This window comes from Lepidochelys olivacea (genome assembly GCF_965140295.1).
Source record: "Lepidochelys olivacea isolate rLepOli2 genome assembly, chromosome: 6".
Taxonomy (NCBI): domain Eukaryota; kingdom Metazoa; phylum Chordata; order Testudines; family Cheloniidae; genus Lepidochelys; species Lepidochelys olivacea.
The window spans coordinates 56,057,241-56,077,928 of record NC_140416.1 but is presented as its reverse complement, the minus strand read 5'-3'; the positions used below and the strand labels follow the sequence as shown (position 1 = coordinate 56,077,928).

General features: G+C 44.3%; 1 protein-coding gene across 4 annotated transcripts in view; it reads left to right on the top strand.

Annotated features, from left to right (window-relative positions):
• Positions 1–20,688, top strand: part of AMBRA1 (autophagy and beclin 1 regulator 1) — a 199,969-nt gene that overhangs the window by 40,895 nt on the left and 138,386 nt on the right. For all 4 annotated transcript variants that reach the window (XM_084631220.1, XM_084631221.1, XM_084631219.1 and 1 more), the window contains one exon: positions 17,545–17,631. In XM_084631220.1, coding sequence (XP_084487346.1) covers positions 17,545–17,631 — 87 coding nt within the window. The remainder of the gene's footprint in view (positions 1–17,544; positions 17,632–20,688) is intronic.

Sequence of the window (20,688 nt, the reverse complement as noted above, 5' to 3'; positions counted from 1 at the left end):
CAGGGCACCATTGTGCTAAATGCCGTGTGCTGTACGAACACCTAGTGAGAGCCTATAAACTGAATAGGCAAGAAAGACAAAGAGTGGAAGAAAGGAAGTAATAATATCGTATCCCCATTTTATAGGTGGGGAACTGAGGCACAGATACTAAATCAGTGGTTTTCAAACTTTTGTACTGGTGACCCCTTTCACATAGCAAGCCTCTGAGTGAGACCCCCCCCCAATAAATTAAAAACACTTTTTAATATATTTAACACCATTATAAATGCTGGAGGCAAAGTGGGGTTTGGGGTGGAGGTTGGCAGCTCACGACTCCCCAGGTAATAACCTCACGACCCCCTGAGCAGTCCCAACCCCGTTTTAGAATCCCTGTACTGAAAGATGTGCCCAAGATCAAACAGGAAAATGGATCCAGATCTTCGAGTTCCATTCCAGTGCCTTACCCACAAGATCAAGCTTTCTCACATTTTGGATTTGCTGTTTTAGGAATGATTAGACAAACCATAAGCACTACAGTCTGCTATTCTGTCTCCAGCTGAACCCACTACAGAATGCTTCAAAAAAGGCAAAACTTACCAGTTGTGCAAAGCTGTAATATGGGGAGAGGTGGCCCTTTGCCTTGTGACCGGAGAGGGAGGGGTAAAGCAGTGTGCACTGCTGGCTGCTGTATGTGGAGCTGTCAAACAAAAGATAAACACACACAGGAGTACAAGGAAACCATAGGAGTATAGTCAACATGACGGGCAGTGGTGAGTGGTCTCAGCACACTAGAGGCCTAACAGTTGTCCAGTTTTTTTGTGTAAGTATCACACAAAGGAGAGTTTTAAGGAGGGATCTGAAGAAGGCTGAGGTAACTTTGTGGATGTTTAGGGGGAGTTTCTCTCAAATGTGAGGGGCAGCATAGTAGAAACCAGGAAGGTGCTTGTTGGAAAAATTGAGCAGGGGTGGGTAATGGAGGGTGGCACCTGGGTTGATTGGAGACAGGACTTGACATTTCAATAGTGAATGAGTTAGGGTGGGGATGGGCTGTGAAGGGCTTCCTTGACAGTGAAGACAGTTTGATGTGAGAAAGGAGGAGGAACCTGTGGTGAGATTCAAAGGGAGGGATGACATGCTTAAAGTGATAAGCTAAGAAAACTATCTTTGAAGCAGCATTGTGAGTGGATATAAGTGGGGGCAAGATTGCATCTGTCAAGGGCAAAGAGAAGGATGTTGCAATAATAGAGATAGTGAGAGCCTGGATCAGTTTTAGCTGTGTGGATGGATAGGGATGGCCATAACTTATAAATGTTATGCAGAAAGAATCACTAAGATTTAGATGTAGCATGCATATGAGGACCTAGCCAGAGGTCTAAATCAAAGATGATGCCCAGGTTACAGGCAGGGTGGTGGTTGTGTTGACAGTAATTGAGAACAGTGACAAGGCAGAGAGGTTGGGGGTGAAGATCAAGAGCTCTGTTTTAGCTATGCTAAGCTTGAGTTAGATGTGGGACAAAGAGATATGAAAGAGACAGGGCAAGATTTTAGCTTGGACAGGTCGGCAGTAGAGAGTTAGATCTGTGAGTTCTCGGCATAGATGAATTTGTTTGTGGATGAGATTACTCGGAGTAAGGCATAGAGGGAGAAGAGAAGGGGACCAAGGAGAGATCCCCATGGAACCCCCACAGAAAGTTGGAGGGGGGGTGAGGTGGATTCACTTTCCCTTCCTCTCACAGTCTTCCTGTCCTCCCCTTGATGTAGGATCATTTTTAATTTCCCACTTTTTTTGCCCTCTTCAGCTTTTGTCTTTCAGCTAAGGCTATGTCTACACTACACAGCCGTGCTGCTACAGCTGTGTTGCTAAAAGTTGTGCTGTGTAGCCGCTCTTTGTCAGCAGGACAGAGCTCTCCCGCCGACAAAGCACTGTCCATACCGATGCTTTTCGTCGGTAAAACTTTTGTCATTTGGGGGTGTTTTTTTCTTCATGCCCCCTGACAACAAAAGTTTTACCAACGAAAGTGCAGTGTAGACAAAGCCTTAGCCTCTCTCCTCCCTTCAGTTCTATTTTTAATTTCCTCTGTAGCCCTCCTCTTCCCTGAGCTGCTGCAATTCTCTGGCCAAGTTTTAGCTAGCTGTTTTACTCTTTTTTCGGTTAACCCCCCTCCGCTGCCTTTCTCTGTGTTTTCTTTTCCTTGGAAGATGATTATAGAAATAATAAATAACAGTAGTTCACCCTCTTCTTTATAGTAAGCAGCCTCCTGAAATGGGCAGTCCCTGGATGCCTGTATGGTGAACGCTGGACTCTTGCACTCCCAATTGTTGCCACAGCCAGTTGCATAGATGTTGTACTGAAAGGGGCCTAGAGTTCTGAGCCCCAAATGTTAGTTATAAATTTGTGTTTTCATCAGGTTTGGTGGTGAAGTTCCACCTTGGCCTTGGTTTAACTTACACTTCTGAAGCCAGTATTGTTGTAGATTTGAGAAAAGTAGGACCAGAATTGGGTTCATAGTGGCACTTTCATTGTAACCTTAACTATGGAGAAGTTAATCACTCTAGAATGCTGATGTTTAAATGGTCATTAGACTTCAGTCAACTACTACTTTATAGGAATGGACCATCCATACCACTCTGAGCTGCGTTGGATCACGTTTGGAAGCTTTTGTTTGCATAAGTACTAGAAACTTAACTTACTAAGGATGCTCATACATAAGCATGTTCGCAGAGAGCCATAGTAAACAATACAAAAATAAAACAGATCCCTGCATCGAAGAGCTTACATTCTAAATAGATGAGAGAGGAAGAGAGAACACAATATTTGGAAACCCTATCCTAATCTGCAGTCACACTGTTCATTACCCTTTCCAACTTTGTGCCCATTTCACTCTTGTAGTATGCTCTCATTTAGTTACACCTTTGTTTTAACTCTGTTCTATTAACTGTTTCCAACCTGCAGCCCTCCTCCATCTCCAGATTTCCTCATGCTTACAAGTAACCTATTTCTCAAGCCCCTGGAACTGTTGAATTCCTGCATTGCCCCAGTTTGGAGCAATCAAGAGTCCCTGCTCATGAGATGTCAAGTGCCAAACTTAGCTATTCTGAGACTACCAAAGAAATGCCAGCATGTTCCATAGGCCAGTCCACCCCCACCTAGGCCAGTCCACCCCCACTGTGGTGGTGCATCATTGCTGATGGGGAAAGATCAGGTCTGCCCCTCTCCCAATTGTTTCAGTTTTGACTCACCATTCTAAGTGAAACTGTTCTTACGCAAGCTTCCTTGCACCCACTGTAGCTTCCTATTTTAGGAATAAACTGCTGCTGCTCTTTACTCTGATTCTTTATTATGGAGGGTTGGTGGGAAAAACTGATTCTCCCTCCCTCTAACAATGACTAATAGGGGTTACTCTCGGTTCCTGCTGCAGAGTTGCTCTTGTGTATCTAAAAGCTGGGCTTGTTCCCATCTATGCTCTTGTTTCCAGATTTGTGAGAAAGGGCCCACTCGCACAGGCTCTTCCCCCTTCTCCTCTTTCTTCTGGTAGGGCAGGCTTCCTCAATAGATCTCCATGCTAACAATCTTCCTCCATCAGCTCTTGCAGTGAGTGGAAGAATAAGCTCAGGCTGTCAAAACTTCCCCTTTGATAGAATGAGAAACCTGGACTTTCCAACCTCTTGTGATTAGCACGAATCTTCTCCCCTACCTGAGGCCAAATTAATACATTATAAACTGATCCAAATTGCCCCAATTATCCTTCTTGGATGGAGAGCAGATTTGGCTGTGCTTCGTATGTGCATTGAATTTGAAAAGGTCTGACCGGCCCTCTTTGGAGTTAACTCTCTGATCTGTGCCAAATTCTGTTCATGTAATATAGATCAGCCCCACTACCTTACTATCTTAAATCTCCAACATTCCTTTCCCTTTCAAAGGACAAGAGTTGCACAGGATTGATGAGCAAGTGAAACCTTCCCCAAATGATGTACTTAGACATGTGTGAATTTGGGGAAAGTGGCCTGTAACCTACCCCCTAGCTCTAGTCTCCACCTGGGCCTTTTTGCTTCTCCCCTCGTATTTGCCGACTGTTGGCAATACAAGCCACTTAGAGTGGAAGCCTCTGTCCAAGCCCCTTGACTAAGATTAAGAGGGGATGTAGGTTCTGGAAGCTGTGGGAAACCCATCAGCACCTCCTCTGAGTTTATGGGTCCTCTTCTCCTTGAGGAGTCTGCATGAGATTGCCCATACAACAATAATCTTAAACAGATTTATTAAAATTGGAAGGTCAGCTGAATCAAACACATGACTTGCTTAACATATCCAGATTTACGTTTTTCATAAACTAAACTAGATAGTCCATTCTCAGATTAATTATAAAGGGGGAAAAGGAAAGGCAAATATCTTGCATCTCTTGGAAAGCAATACCCTGACTCCTCTAGACTGGCTTCCTGACTGGAGAAGTTACAGCTGAGCACTGATTCCCCAGGGCCTTGAGCCCAGGCCGGCTCTGAGCATGAGCGAATGGAGAGAGACCTCAATAAATATGAATTTAACCAAAATAGCTATGACTCTGGCTTTCTCCAGTTGAACCATTCTGGTCTGTTGAGTAACTAACATGCATTTTAAAGATTCTCCCCCCACCCCTCCCCCCCTCAACATACATATTTAACAGATTGCTCGAAATAGCTGCCTTTGCGCTGGTGTAATTGTTCCCACTGTTTTTCTTGAGAAAGCACCTGCTGGAACTGAAGTCCAGGGAGCAAGCAGGGTTTATTATCTGCCAAGAAAGTGACAAATTTTTTTTGTTTTGAATTCTATCAAATTGAAATTCCCTCCCAGGGAAAAGCTGGGGTAAGTGGCCTAGATGCTGTCAGAAGGTCCATAGACCTGTTTTTTATTTATAAAATGTCTCGTGGGGCTGAGTTCAGACAAGGCTGGGGCTCTGGGCACACGTTGACGTGATCCCTGAGCAGCTCTCCCACAGCTCTGGGCCCCTTAGGAACAACAGCGGGGCTCCCCTCCCACTCAGGAAAGGCAGTTCTTCCTCCATCCCCTCCAGAGAGGTAGGAAGCCTCCAGTGCTTGCCCCCCAATCTGAGGTATATATGCTCGGGCTGGCGGACTGAGCCTGCGAAACTTTTCTACTGCAAAACAGAGTCCTCTGTGAGTGCTGGTGGTGGTGACCTCTCAGAGGAGTGGGTCTCGAAGCGAACACACCAGTTAGATGTATGGAGCTATTCACCGCTCTGAGGGCTGCTCTTTCCAGCAGAGTTTGCGTGCTCGAGTAGACATCACTGTCTTGGTTACATTCTGGCACATTTTCAAGCTAGTCCTCATGGTTTGAAGAAAAGAAAGTTTTATTTTAAAAAGTGTAAAACTGAATTTCTGATACAACCAGGTCACTCCAGGCACAGGCGTATCGTGCCTGTGCCTTTAATCTGGCCTTGGTGCTTTTCCAGTCTCTTGAGTGCAGAACTACAAACATGGAGTAAATAGCAACCGTAATAATCAGTCTTTGTTAGTTACTTAGGTTTTCCTCTCTTCCCTCCCCCCAGTCTCAAAAGAACTCCAGCACCTGAAATGCAAAGTGGACGGTCTCTCACTTGGGTAGTCTCCAACTTTGCAAAGTCCTTGCCAAACTAAATAGTATGTTCTCAGCTCTGTTCTCAGTCCTTAGCATGTTCATCACAGAGGCATGCTTCCCATCACTTGCAAACCAGTCCATTAATCGCTCTCTGGGTGCTGTAAGATGAGGGATGTCTGCATAATGCTCACTCATCTCCTGTTCTGATTTATGGCCTTTGTCTGCAAGCGACCTAGCAGATTGAGTGCAACCTTGGGTCACTTGAGGAATTAATCACTCTTCCTGGTGCCCACAACACTCACCAAGGGAATACGAGGAGCTCCACCAGAGATGCTGCTTGGCTTTTGTGGCATCAGACAGTTAAACAGAGGTTAATGTTTGAGCCAGAGAGTAGAACTGCTGTTGGGATACAATCAACACCTCAGAGTAGCAGCCATGTTAGTCTGTATCCACAAAAAGAAAAGGAGTACTTTTGGCACCTTAGAGACTAACAAATTTATTTGAGCATGAGCTTGCGTGAGCTACAGCTCACTTCATTGGATGCATGCAGTGGAAAATAAAGCTTATGCTCAAATAAATTTGTTAGTCTCTAAGGTGCCACAAGTACTCCTTTTCTTTTTGCAAATCAACACCTCAGTTCACTTAACAAAATCTGGTGAATTTTGGAGCATTAGCCCTATTTCGCTCAGAGACAGGGGAAGGGATTTTTGTGTCCTCCTTTCCCCCAACTTTTTTCTACAGAGAATTCAAATCCAAGGATCTCTGTCCCTGCAGACTTAAATAAATATGTATGTGTTTGATATAGTCCATACCTCATTCTTCTTGTCAGTGTGCTCTTTCCCCTTCTGACAGGTTTCAGAGTAACGCCGTGTTAGTCTGTATTCGCAAAAAGAAAAGGAGTACTTGTGGCACCTTAGAGACTAACCAATTTATTTGAGCATGAGCTTTCGTGAGCTACAGCTCACTTCATCGGATGCATACCGTGGAAACTGCAGCAGACTTTATATATACACAGAGAATATGAAACAATACCTCCTCCCACCCCACTGTCCTGCTGGTAATAGCTTATCTAAAGTGATCATCAGGTTGGGCCATTTCCAGCACAAATCCAGGTTTTCTCACCCTCCACCCCCCCCCACAAATTCACTCTCCTGCTGGTGATAGCCCATCCAAAGTGACAACTCTTTACACAATGTGCATGATAATCAAGTTGGGCCATTTCCTGCACAAATCCAGGTTTTCTCACATCCCCCCCACCCCCATACACACACAAACTCACTCTCCTGCTGGTAATAACTCATCCAAACTGACCACTCTCCAAGTTTAAATCCAAGTTAAACCAGAACATCTGGGGGGGGGGGTGGGGAGGAAAAAACAAGAGGAAATAGGCTACCTTGCATAATGACTTAGCCACTCCCAGTCTCTATTTAAGCCTAAATTAATAGTATCCAATTTGCAAATGAATTCCAATTCAGCAGTTTCTCGCTGGAGTCTGGATTTGAAGTTTTTTTGTTTTAAGATAGCGACCTTCATGTCTGTGATTGCGTGACCAGAGAGATTGAAGTGTTCTCCGACTGGTTTATGAATGTTATAATTCTTGACATCTGATTTGTGTCCATTTATTCTTTTACGTAGAGACTGTCCAGTTTGACCAATGTACATGGCAGAGGGGCATTGCTGGCACATGATGGTATATATCACATTGGTGGATGTGCAGGTGAACGAGCCTCTGATAGTGTGGCTGATGTTATTAGGCCCTGTGATGGTGTCCCCTGGATAGATATGTGGGCACAATTCGCAACGGGCTTTGTTGCAAGGATAAGGTCCTGGGTTAGTGGTTCTGTTGTGTGGTATGTGGTTGTTGGTGAGTATTTGCTTCAGGTTGCGGGGCTGTCTGTAGGCAAGGACTGGCCTGTCTCCCAAGATTTGTGAGAGTGTTGGGTCATCCTTTAGGATAGGTTGTAGATCCTTAATAATGCGTTGGAGGGGTTTTAGTTGGGGGCTGAAGGTGACGGCTAGTGGCATTCTGTTATTTTCTTTGTTAGGCCTTTCCTGTAGTAGGTAACTTCTGGGAACTCTTCTGGCTCTATCAATCTGTTTCTTTACTTCTGCAGGTGGGTATTGTAGTTGTAAGAAAGCTTGACTGAGATCTTGTAGGTGTTTGTCTCTGTCTGAGGGGTTGGAGCAAATGCGGTTGTATCGCAGAGCTTGGCTGTAGACGATGGATCGTGTGGTGTGGTCAGGGTGAAAACTGGAGGCATGCAGGTAGGAATAGCGGTCAGTAGGTTTCCGGTATAGGGTGGTGTTTATGTGACCATTGTTTATTAGCACTGCAGTGTCTAATAGAGACTGGAAGTGGCTAAGTCATTATGCAAGGTAGCCTATTTCCTCTTCTTTTTTCCTGCCCCCCCCCCCGATGTTCTGGTTTAACTTGGATTTAAACTTGGAGAGTGGTCAGTTTGGATGAGCTATTACCAGCAGGAGAGTGAGTTTGTGTGTGTATGGGGGTGGGGGGGATGTGAGAGAACCTGGATTTGTGCAGGAAATGGCCCAACTTGATTATTATGCACATTGTGTAAAGAGTTGTCACTTTGGATGGGCTATCACCAGCAGGAGAGTGAATTTGTGTGGGGGGGTGGAGGGTGAGAAAATCTGGATTTGTGCTGGAAATGGCCCAACCTGATGATCACTTTAGATAAGCTATTACCAGCAGGACAGTGGGCTGGGAGGAGGTATTGTTTCATATTCTCTGTGTATATATAAAGTCTGCTGCAGTTTCCACGGTATGCATCCGATGAAGTGAGCTGTAGCTCACGAAAGCTCATGCTCAAATAAATTGGTTAGTCTCTAAGGTGCCACAACTACTCCTTTTCTTTCCCCTTCTGTGTCTGAGACTTTCCACCATCCTGGCAGAAGGTTTAGTGTTCTTTCATCTCCTCTTGAGTAGAAAGTTTTTAAAGTTTAATTCCTATAGGTCTCTTATTTGGCAGCGCCATTCTCCATATGACTACATTTTTGTACTGTTGCAAATGCATTCTTCAGTCTCTTCTTTCCCCGTAACCAATCTATTTCTCTGCCTGAGGGCTGGATTCTGCTAGTATGTTTGGAATGCCCCAGGGTAATTCAGAAGGTGTTCCTCCCTCCTCAACTCCCCTCCTCCCCCAACCCTAAATGCTACCATAACATGCCACTCCAATGCTATTGAGTGTGGGGTCCTCCCCGGAATGATGGTCTGGAGAGACTGGGGCCTGAATTTGGAAAACTTGCTTGATTGTGTACTGGACTCACTATACTTCTGCTTCCACCTACCCCGTTTAAAGAAAGAAACCTTTACTGCAGAAAGGTGCACTGTGTACACAGTCTGACAGATGGACTACAGAATGGCCAGATAGGGTTGGGGAAAAGCAACCACCAATTCTTGTTAGTCACTGAAGACCAGAAAAAGTCAAAGGGCTAAGGTGCTACAGGGAAAATGTAACTCTGAGAACTGCTGCCACACACACACAGTCCTATCAAAGCTCCCTCTGCTGGACACTCTCCAGGCTACCTGTGTTGGGACATGTGTGCTTTAAACCTCTCTTGAGCTGAGTAGACTACACCACTCCTCCTGTGGCCCCTCTGGGACATTTTATGAGCACAGGCATACTGTGTGTCCCACCTTCACAGAAATGAGACCATATGGTTCAGCTGCCCATGGCCTCCTATGACCAGTGCTGATTTCAGAGTAGTTTAAGCGCACCCTCTTCCAGAACTTTGCCGTGTGGGTGTTCTGTGTTCACAGTTTAACTCTTCAGGGGTATGTGAGAGTGAAGCAAGCAGATACAGACTTTGCCCAGGATTCTAAACACCATTATCTTTTATTTAGCATGACAAATACACAGATCTAGACAAAATAAAAAACACACCTGTATGTATTTCCCTGCCTCAGTTTCCTCATGACTCTGGAGCATTCTCTGGGCTTAGGACTAAGTCCTCTGCGGTGTCTAGGATCTCCCTTCATGTGGCTTCTGTTAAGAATCATAGTGTCTCTCTTGAGGTCAGCTAACTTCTGACTTCCTTGGTTTGTCCCATATTTAAACAAGATGCCCCTGCTATAAACCCATACCAATGTCTTCCTCTCTCCTGCCCAGAGCTTTCTGTGTCTGAGCAATCCAGTCTCTGTTGTTTTTACAGGCTAGCATCAACACCTTAGTTTCTTTGCTCTGTTGCAGAGGATTTTCCTCTTCCCCCTTCCCAATTTGGAGAGAACTGGCTCTCCTTGCTTCAGCCAACCCATTGTCCCAAGGTGTTTCCGCTTGAATAGAGGACCATTAAGATTAATGACCAACCATTGTCTCTGGTCTAACAGGTATGTGACACAGCCCCTGTCACTCCATGGTTGACTCACTATACATTGAGGCATTCCATGATGCAGTACTTTCATATCAACCAAATTCATAAGTTGTACATAGGTTCCATAAATCATCATGACTGCTAAGGCACGTTTCCATCACTAGATGGCTAAGATTACATATTCACCTACTGGTGGTGATTTAGGACTAGTAAAATCAAGCGTGCTGTTCTGCGCTGGATGTCTCTTCCTACTCTTCTGACCCTGTTTGCTTATGCCTGAGCAGTGCTGTTAAGTGATAATCCAGTTCAGATGCCAGTCACAAACTTGGGTTATCTTAAACCATGCAAAAACTGAAATAAACTAGAACAGTGTTTCTCAGCCTGTGGGTCATGACCCAAAATTAGGTTGCCAGGATGTGTCAAAGGGTTGTGTGGGAGGCCCTGGTGGTGGTGATGGGGTTGGGTCCTGCCCCTAGGGGGAGGGGAGGGGTTGAAAGTCACCAAGGAGGGCTGCCCCCCACTTGCTCTATGGTAGCAGCTCTGATACTGTGTATTTGACTGGACTCGGCTCATCTCCCCGCTCCAGGTGTTGAAACCTGGTACATGGGATTGCAGCACTGCCGAGGTTTGGCTCAGCCACTCCTCTGTCATGAAGATGGGGGACCAGCTGGGCCAAATTTGAATGAGAGATGTTACAACCAGACATGTCAGATTACAGTGCCACTCAAATTGGCCAAACCTGACGGGCAGAGATAGAATCAGAGAATTATAGAACTTGAGGGGACTTTGAGAGGTCACCTAGTCCAGTCCACTGCACTCATGGTAGGACTGCATACTATCTAGACCATTCCTGACAGACGTTTGTCTAACCTGCTCTTTAAAATATCCAGTGATGGAGATTCCACAACCTCCCTAGGCAATTTATTCCAGTGCTTAACCATCCTGACAGGAAGTTTTTTTTCTTAACATCCAACTTAAACCTCCCTGTCTGAAACTTAAGGGATCCTTGAGGTCACAATGACCCCAGCAGGGAGATGAGCCCAGCCAGCCCCATGGGTCAGGAGCTGTCACTGTGGTACGCACTGTGTACTTTTTTTAGTACTTAAGGAGTATATTGTTTATCATGGGTAAGAAATATTGAGTAAGCCAGATGGTTTTTGTACTAAAACTATTTACTGGGTTGCGACGGGCCATCAAGGTTTACAAATGGGTCCTGAGCCCAAAAAGGTTGAGAACTATAGGACTTAACATTTCAGACTCTGGAGCTTTTTAGCTTTCAGATTCCCGAGTACTGAAGCAGGACTGACAAGGGTTCCACTAACAATAATCTCCTAAATTAGGTCCTTTTCAAGGAACCTGTAGAGTTGTTTACTAGCTCTTCTTTCTTTGAGCTTGAATAGGTTGTGTCTGATCCAAGAGAGTTATGAAATTTCACTTCTTCCCAAGAGCTGTGAAATCGGGCTAGCTACAAAGGGTGGTGGTTGAAGATCCCTGTTTGCTTGTGTGGCTGTAGACAAGTAGACTGAAATCTGCTCTGTGAAGAGAAGAGACTAAAATGTGAAGGTTTTTGGAAAAACAAATGCTGCCTGCCCTTGAGGAGATCATATGGTCTGGATAAGATTTCGGTCTGACATAGCCATTCATCCCATAATGCTGGTCTCCAGGTCCATAGGAATTAATTATGCAACCCCCTTTAAATATCTGGGCGCAGCATTTGAGGATGAGTAGGAGGTGATGTGGGCAGCTCTCGATGCCTCACTTGTTGTGGGGATTCAACTCTTCTTTGTTACCTTTCTGGGTTAAACCTCCCCTTTTATAGTGGGAAGCAGCTTTGAGCAGGGGGTTGAACTAGATGACCTCCTGAGGTCCCTTCCAGCCCTGATATTCTATGATTGAATACCGTTTAGTTCTCCATAGGATTTGTATATAGAGCAGTGTGTATGGTACTCTGCATCCACAGGGGTCAGAATCCAAGAGCTCTGACAGATAGTTGTGAGCTGAGAGGAATGGGAGGATATGATCCACGGTCCTGCTTCAATTCCACCTTCACATAGGTTTCTTGAGCCCTACTGTCCTTGTGGGAAGATGCAAGACTGAATGCCGAAAAGAATAGTAAAGAAGTTGGCAGAGTGGTCCTCTCTTTGAAGTTGAAGCATCTTGACTATGAATTCCACCCTCATTCGATTTTGGAGGTTGACTGAGGGTGTGATTGTGCCGGGCTAGGGAGACTGTAGCCATCCTTATAAGAGAGTGCTTCAGCATAATTTCTGTTTTTGCCAGGCAGCACTTAGCAGCTTCTGGAGGGTGGGAATGGAGGCTGCCAGAGCAGTAGCATGCTTTGGGGTGCACACTTGTCACATGCACAGAGTGCTTGAGTTGCCTTTTAAAGAGCTCCCCTTTTGATCAGTGCCTCCCTTTTTGAGAGGGGAGGGAAGCCATTAGCTTTGTATAGTTGGATAGCTTAGTTATTTATTGATGTGCATGCTGTGCTGCTGGGTTTGAGACTTCACTGCGCTAAAAAGTTTTAGGAATCTTGTATCCTTGGAAACTGATCCCAAGAAGCTAAACTTGCTGCATTTGAATACCTCCTGAGATCCTTTATGGATTAATCAGTCATTCTGTCCCAAGTGGCCTGGGTGATTAAGTCTTGCTGCCAGCGGGGAGAGTATGAGGATAGTAGGGAGAAATTAATCTGCTAACTCCTGCTGTAACATGAGGGGATTGTGCTGGGTTTTTTAAAGCTACGGCTTCTGGCACTCAGCTGCTCCATGCTAAAGAAACTCGCTAGTGCTCTGGTGGCTGATGAAAATCAAAACTGCTCAGAGGGTTGGAGACATAAAAACATTCTTGGGATGCTTAGCTGCCCTGCAGTTCCCATTTTTCTTTTCCTCCCCACTTCCTTTGCTACTGTCTGTAGCTGCCCATTCCTCTTTTGATCAGTGTGCTCCCAGGTGAGAGCAGCTTGGTGGAAAAGCTTATTCCTGCCTTGTCCCTCTCTCCCTTTTTTATTCTGTTTAAATTGTGTTGTCCGATAACTTGGGCTTCCAGTTCCCTTTTTCCTCTTCCTGACGACTGCTTCTGTTTGCAGTCCCTGAGTAATATTGTGCGGGGTAAAATGATAGTTCCAAAACCTTTTCCTGGGGTTCTGATGTCTGGCAGGCAGGCAGTCCGTTGAGATCACAACAGAGAGTGCTGCCGAACAGAAGGCAATTTATATCTCCTTGTGGTGTTTTTTAAAAAAAAAAAAGCCTATTTTAGCAAGTTGGGCTTGAAGCGTCTCCTAGTGTGCGCAGAGTTAATCTTCATCACTGAGGCATTGATTGACAATCTGGAGGATGTTAATGTGTGATTCTCCCCGTGAGCGGGGGAGGAGAGTGGAAATTGCAGTTTCTTTGCTAATTGTACTTTAGATGTCATTTGTGACAATTTCATGTTGTCTAGACAGAGATTGTGGAGCAATTGCTTCAACAGAGCCTAGTGTTAGCCTGCTATGGATCTGGGCAGCACTAGGGGGGAAGGGAGCTCAGTGCTCCAGAAGGGACACTTGAATCAAGCGTTGCCAAGTGAAGGGTTTCAAGAGGAGGTGCAACCTGAATTTTTGTGTGAAAATGTCAGACTGTTTAAAGAAAAGGAGTACTTGTGGCACCTTAGAGACTAACCAATTTATTTGAGCATGAGCTTTCGTGAGCTACAGCTCACTTCATCGGATGCATACCGTGGAAACTGCAGCAGACATTATACTGTGTGTATATAATGTCTGCTGCAGTTTCCACAGTATGCATCCGATGAAGTGAGCTGTAGCTCACGAAAGCTCATGCTCAAATAAATTGGTTAGTCTCTAAGGTGCCACAAGTACTCCTGTTCTTTTTGCGAATACAGACTAACACGGCTGTTACTCTGAAAACTGTTTTGTTTAGTGGCTAGTACTTGTTGCAGCTGCTGTTCCTTCAGGGATCATCTTTTTCTACCTATAACAGAATTACTAGTAATGCTGTTAGCACTGACAGTACTTTGGACTGCTTTAGCCCCTCTGTTAATAATGAAAATAAACCCAGTCTTTGTCTCCTAGACTAGGTCTTCCAAGGGGCAGCTGTTTCTGACCAAGGGATCATTAATTTCTGCTTTCAGGTTCCCAGTGTTGGGCATATTCTAAAGGGGGTGGTGGTGAGTGATCCATTAGTCCATTATGTGGATTTAAGGTCTGGAGTTTAAATACTAAGGACTACGAAAGTGTATCATTTTAAAAGCAGGCACCACAGTCTCCTTGGGGATTGTAGGTAACAATATTAGTGTCGCAGACCATGGAGGCATTATTGATGATGATGATAACAGTGCCTTAATTATTGGACCCATTTATCTGGCTATGAAAATAAAAGCTAAACTGCAAGTTGGTCCTCAGGGCTTTAGCTTGGAACAAGTTATTTTAACTAATAAAACAAATCGCTTTGACATTAGTGGTTTTAGGTGCAGGGCATCTCTGCCATCCTTATTTACATTGATGTCAAGAGCACACTTTTATCACTCTTGATAATCTGACAGGACAAAGTGACAAGGTAACCAAAAACCAGTGCTGAAGCTTAAAATCAACCACTGCTCATGGCAACTGAACTTTTATACATGGCATTCGGATGTGGCCTTAGAGTGCATGTAGGGAAGGCAGGTGGGTCTGAGACATGGCGATAACCAGGGTGGTTTTGCTATCCCTAAATTCAGAACGCTTTACCCTTTGGAGGAACATGCTGGTACTTGATGACTGTTCTTTGAATTAATCCATGCAGATAATCTTCGAGACTACTGCAGATTCTCTGAGAATGCTCAGTGGAGTGCATGTGACATTCCTTACCTGAGGGGAGGAGAGAGCCAGGGGCTGAGGTTGTTGTGGGTTTTTTTGTTTTGTTTTTTTTTGGGGGGGGGGGAGGGATGCTACAGTGCTCAGGGGTGACACCATGCAGCAGTGGCAGGAATTGTGGCTTCTTTGGGAACTGAGTTATGTGCTCTTCAGGAGAAATAACAGAACTTGAATCTCTGGAAAAGTAACCCAGTGCCTAGGTAACTCAGCATTCATTTAAAAAAAAACAAAAATAAAAACCCGAGGAGTCCTTGTGGCACCTTAGAGACTAACTGATTTATTTGGGCTTTAGCTTTCGTGGGCTAGAACCCACTGTATCAGATGTATGAAGTAAAAGATACAGGAGCAGGTATAAATACAAGAAAGGATGTGGGTTGCTTTACCAAGTGTTAGGTCAGTCTAACGAGATAAATCAATTAACAGCAGGATACCAAGGGAGGAGAAATAACTTTTGAAGTGGTAAGAGAGTGCCCATTACAGACAGTTGACAAGAAGGTGTGAGTAACAGTAGGGGGAAATTTAGTCTTGGGGAAATTAAGTTTAGGCTTTGTAATGACCCAACCACTCCCAGTCTTTATTCAGGCCTAATCTGATGGTATCTCGTTTGCAAATTAATTCCAGTTCTGCAGCTTCACTTTGGAGTCTGTTTTTGAAGGGGGTTTTTTGTTGAGGTCCGTTATTGAGTGACCAGAGAGATTGAAGTGTACTTCTACTGGTTTTTGAATGTTCTGATTCCTGATGTCCAATTTGTGTCCACCTGGTGAAGTGAAGAAACAGATTGACAGAGCCAGAAGGGTACCGAGAAGTCACCTACTACAAGACAGGCCCAACAAAGAGAGTAACAGAGCACCACTAGCCGTCACCTACAGCCCCCAACTAAAACCTCCCCAGTGCATTATCAAGAATCTATGACCTATCCTGAAGGGTGACCCCTCACTCTCACAGATGCTGGGAGACAGGCCAGCCCTCGCTTACACACAGACCCCCAACCTGAAGCAAATACTCACCAGCAACTACACACCACACAACAAAAACACCAACCCAGGGACCAAACTCTGCTACAAACCCTGGTGCCAATTCTGTCCACATATCTATTCAAGGGACACCATCGTAGGACCTAACCACATCAGCCACACCATCCGGGGCTCGTTCACCTGCACATCTACCAATGTGATATATGCCATCATGTGCCAGCAATGCCCCTCTGCCATGTACATTGGCCAAGCTGGACAGTCTCTACGCAAAAGAATAAGTGGACACAAATCTGGCATCAGGAATCCTAACATTCAAAAACCAGTAGCAGAACACTTCTCTCTCTCTGGTCACTCAATAACGGACCCCAAAGTGGCAATTCTTCAACAAAAAAAAACGTCAAAAATAGACTCTAAGGTGAAGCTGCAGAGCTGGAATTAATTTGCAAACGAGATACCATCAGATTAGGCCTGAATAAAGACTGGGAGTGGTTGGGTCATTACAAAACCTAAACTTAATTTCCCCAAAACTAATTTCTTCCTACTGTTACTCACACCTTCTTGTCAACTGTCTGTAATGGGCACTCTCTTACCACTTCAAAAGTTATTTCTCCTCCCTTGGTATCCTGCTGTTAATTGATTTATCTCGTCAGACTGACCTCACACTTGGTAAAGCAACGCACATCTTTTCATATATTTATACCTGCTCCTGTATTTTCCACTCCATGCATCTGATGAAATGGGTTCTAGCCCACGAAAGCTTATGCCCAAATAAATTTGTTAGTCTCTAAAGTGCCACAAGGACGCCTCGTTTTTTGGGTTTTTTTTTTGTTTTTGCTGATACAGACTAACACGGCACCACTGAAATCTGTCAGCATTCATTGTCAGTCTGTGAAACCTCGGATTCTCTTGAATTCCTCTGATAATTTAAAGCAGAGATGTCAATTTTAAAACCATAATAGAGGTTTGGTTTGAGAACACAATTATCTTGAAGAGCCTAAGTGTTTAGCTTAATCACTGTCAAGCCTAGGCAGACAGCAAGGCAACAGAAAATCTGCCCCGCTGTGCAAATTCAGTGAAGTTTACACTGCAGCATTTTTCTCTTTTCTGTGGTTGACAGAACATAGAGCAACTGGTACTCTCTAATACTAGCTAGTCCAGGATGGTTAATGGACAGTTTCCAGCCAATAAGCTATTCCCTGGTCTGACACATCCATGCCATGACCAGACAGTGCTGCATTTGGGAGGGTCATTGTCTCAGCTTTTCCATCATGGTTGATTGGAGGCTGCTGGTTTTGGGGAGCTCCGTGTAAGCAAGGTGTTTTGGTGGTGGTGGTGTGGGTTTTTTTGTTTAAGAACAACGAAAAACCCATAAACACATAACTAGTGTAGGCTTTCTGGTGTCCTGTGGCCTGACTTCCGAGCAAGGGAATCAGTGAGGGGCAGTAAACAAACACTGTTTGTCCATGTCAAGAGCATCTTCCAGGCCTGTATGAGCCCCTTAGAATAGGGTGGCAGAAATTCCTGACAGACTGCTAAAGCAGCATCTGTGATTACAGGCCTGGCTACTTTGGACTGCTTGCCATCTGCAGCTCTCTTGAGACATCCATGCAGGAGTGAGTCCTTTTGGGAGTTCTTCCATCCATATAATGGGACTCTTGTATGCTTTGAATCTTTATATGGCAAAAATTTATGCCAGCTATCACTGGCCCTGTTTGTCTGTACAGTCCCATGCATGTCTATAGCAATGAATCAGTCATACAAATAATCTCTGGTGATATAAGGAAGCAGGAGACATGTAGCTGGTCACTTACAGACATTAACATTTTTGCTTTTATTTCTAGGAGGCTGCTGGAGTCTTCCCTCATTTCGTTATCACGCTATGACGGAGCAGGGTCCCGGGAGCACCCAATCTACCCAGATCCAGCCAGGTGAGGACTAAGTACAATCCAGATTCAGTCCAGTTTCACTGCCAGAAGCACTACTGCTGTGGCAGCAACGTATACTGAGCCCCTTGGGAATAGTACTGGTATCTGATCCATCTCACCCTTTATGGCACATAACTGTGGAGATAACCATAGTGTTGGGTTTTGAGAGTCCCATGCCCTTTGTTGACGTTTTGACGAGCTACCTTTCATTTAAATCAAAAGGCCTTGTGCAATAACAGTGAGACAAAAGAGAGGTAATGAGGTACAAAAAGCCTGTTATTGTGTGAGGGTCTTGGTCAAGGTTGGATTTAATCCCATTTGGGAAAGGGAACCTCTTCCTTCTCTCTGTCTATATCTGTGTCAGATGAATCAAGTGGAGGGAAAGACTCCATACAACCGAACGCAGATCTGAGGTTCTTAAGGAACCTGGAGGATGACCTTATGATTCAGAAAGCTGATAATTCAAACCAGAAGAGAAGCCACCCTGGATCTGCTGCTTGACTAATGGGAAGGGACCAAGTAAGGATGTGAAAATAATAGGGTAGGTTAGAGCCAATGATAGCAACCTATTTTGATGCAACATAGTAAGGCGAGGGGATGTAGAGAGTGCAGAGGAGGATCATCCTGGATTTTAGGAAAGCAAATATTTGAGAAATTAAACTAAGAAATTTAAGTAAAGGTGATGGAAGTATTGTGATGCATGAATGTAGGAGAAGGCTAGAGAATCCCTAGATGCCATAGAATACAATGGCTCTAAAAAACAAAAATACAGACAAGGAGACTGGTGTGACTTTGAGGGCATGGCTCAAAGATCTGAGTATGAAGAAACCTAACAAAATATGGAAATAAAAGACAATATGTGGTCAAGTCTTGGGGGTAAATAATAAAGGAAGGATGAGTTAATGCTGCTGAAGGGGGTAAGAGCTTTAAGAAGGGAACTTACAAACACATATTGGGGGAAAATACTACAGAGGAGGCAGGCTCATCAATAAATGAGTGATGAAATCAATGATAAATCTGATAAATCTGTATCTCCACAAGAAGGGCGGGGGAGAGAAAAGGCCTATTCTGAGAGCCTTGTAAATGTAACTGTTGATGAAAGCAGGTGAGAGAATACTTGGAAAAATTTAACCTATCCACATGTGTGAGTCTGAATGGCACGACTTAGGGTGTTAAATGTGTTGGCTAACAAAAAGCAAACCACTGAAAATTATTTCTGAAAGTCCCGAAACACTGACATTAGAGAGAGAAACATGTGCAGTGCTGTTTAGCCCATGAAGACGTTGATAGGTGAAGGTATTTTGGAGAACTAAAAAAAAATCAAATGTGGCAAAATTGTCAAAACCAGAAAGGAGTAATTTCTGCCCATACTGCTTAGCATATCAAGAAAGCAACAGATGGGGTAGTGTGACCCACAGAGAGAAGCTGTCAAAAGTGGGTAATGGAACCATGAGCAATAAGCGGCATTGGAGGTTTATAAAGACTAAATTGTGACAAATGTGATCAGTTTTGGAAGGAATTAGCAAAGCTAATGACTGAGAATTCGGCAGCTATATCATCATCTGGTATAGCTACTCATGAAACCTTTGACACTGTCATGTGAACTGAAGTTGGGTTAAAGGAACCCTATGCAAAGGGAAACAGTCAGTGGGAATGTACTGAGGTTAAGTGTCCAGTGAGTTGCTGCAGGAGCTGAGTTTAATGTCCATATTTTCATGATCTGGAAGAGAGATTAAATCTGCATGTTGTTACTGCAGATGAGGCTAACTTGAGAGGTTTGGCATTCCCCAGTAAAGAGAGTAACATAAGCGAAATTGAAAAAAGGCAGTGTCCACACAAGGAGTTATACTGGTATAATACCTGTCTAATTACAGCAATAAATCTCCCTGTGTAGACAAGGTTAGTAAAATGGGTAAGGACTTAAAATACACATCTTATCCCAGAAAAATATAAGAGCATTTATCCATCTCTGGGAAGCTAATTTGAAATCCCAGCATTCAATGGGAGGGAGATGCTGTGGAAAGACTCAAGGATAAAAGAGGCAGTAAATGATTATAAGCCTATAATTCAACATGGTGTCAAAAATATGACTGAGTCCACTGCCACAAAACCTTCATGAACTATGAGCTTTCATTCTGGAGTGTGGGCTGAGGGCTAGTGTTTCTCTGAGGCTCTGAATGTTGCCATCACTCTTGGGTGATTGAAAACCAGAAAGATGCTGACAAATGTATCAAATGTGTGTTAGAGGGCTGATGAAAGTGGCTAAAGGGGGGCTGGAGGGATTTATTTATAAGGAAAGATTAAAATTAAATGTTAGGAATACATGGGGCAACAGAAAACTTAATCTAAATATGTGGGAATTTCCTAACAGTGAGCGCTATTAGGTGCAATGTGGAAGACACACCATTGACTGGAACACCTAAATCCAGAGTGGCTTTCTGGGAGATGAGTCTTAGGCTATGTTTACACTACGCACCTTTTAGCGACACAATTGTGCCGCTACAGCCAGGCCGCTAAAAGGTGCGCAGTGTAGCTGCTGTTTGTTGGCAGGAGAGAGCGCTCTCGCCAACAAAAAAACTTCCACCCCCAACGAGCAGCAGCAGCTTTGTCAGCAGGAGCGTGCTCCTGCCGACAAAGCTCTGTTCACACAGGTGCTTGTTGGCGGTAAAACTTTTGTTGTTCGGGGGACGGAGGGGGTGTTTTTCGCACCTTTGAACGACAAAAGTTTTACCGACGAAAGTCCAGAGTAGGCAAAGCCTAATGGATCTTTTCCGTGTTGAATTTCTGTAACATGTGACAGCTGTTCCAGGTATCTGATACACTGGGGAACAAAATCAAGTGCAGTTTTCATCTTGGAAACAATTTTTAAAACAAGTTCTTGCTCTCACCACGTGGAACTTTGAGGGCTGTAAGTAGTGGTGGAAGTTTTAAGTGTGAGAATTGGGATTATAAGGATCTACTGGAGGAAAAGGCCAGTGTTGAGATTAACCTGTGTTAATAGCAGATCCTTCTCCCCTGCAAAGGATTAGGTGCATGGATCTATCAACTGGAGCTGAAAGT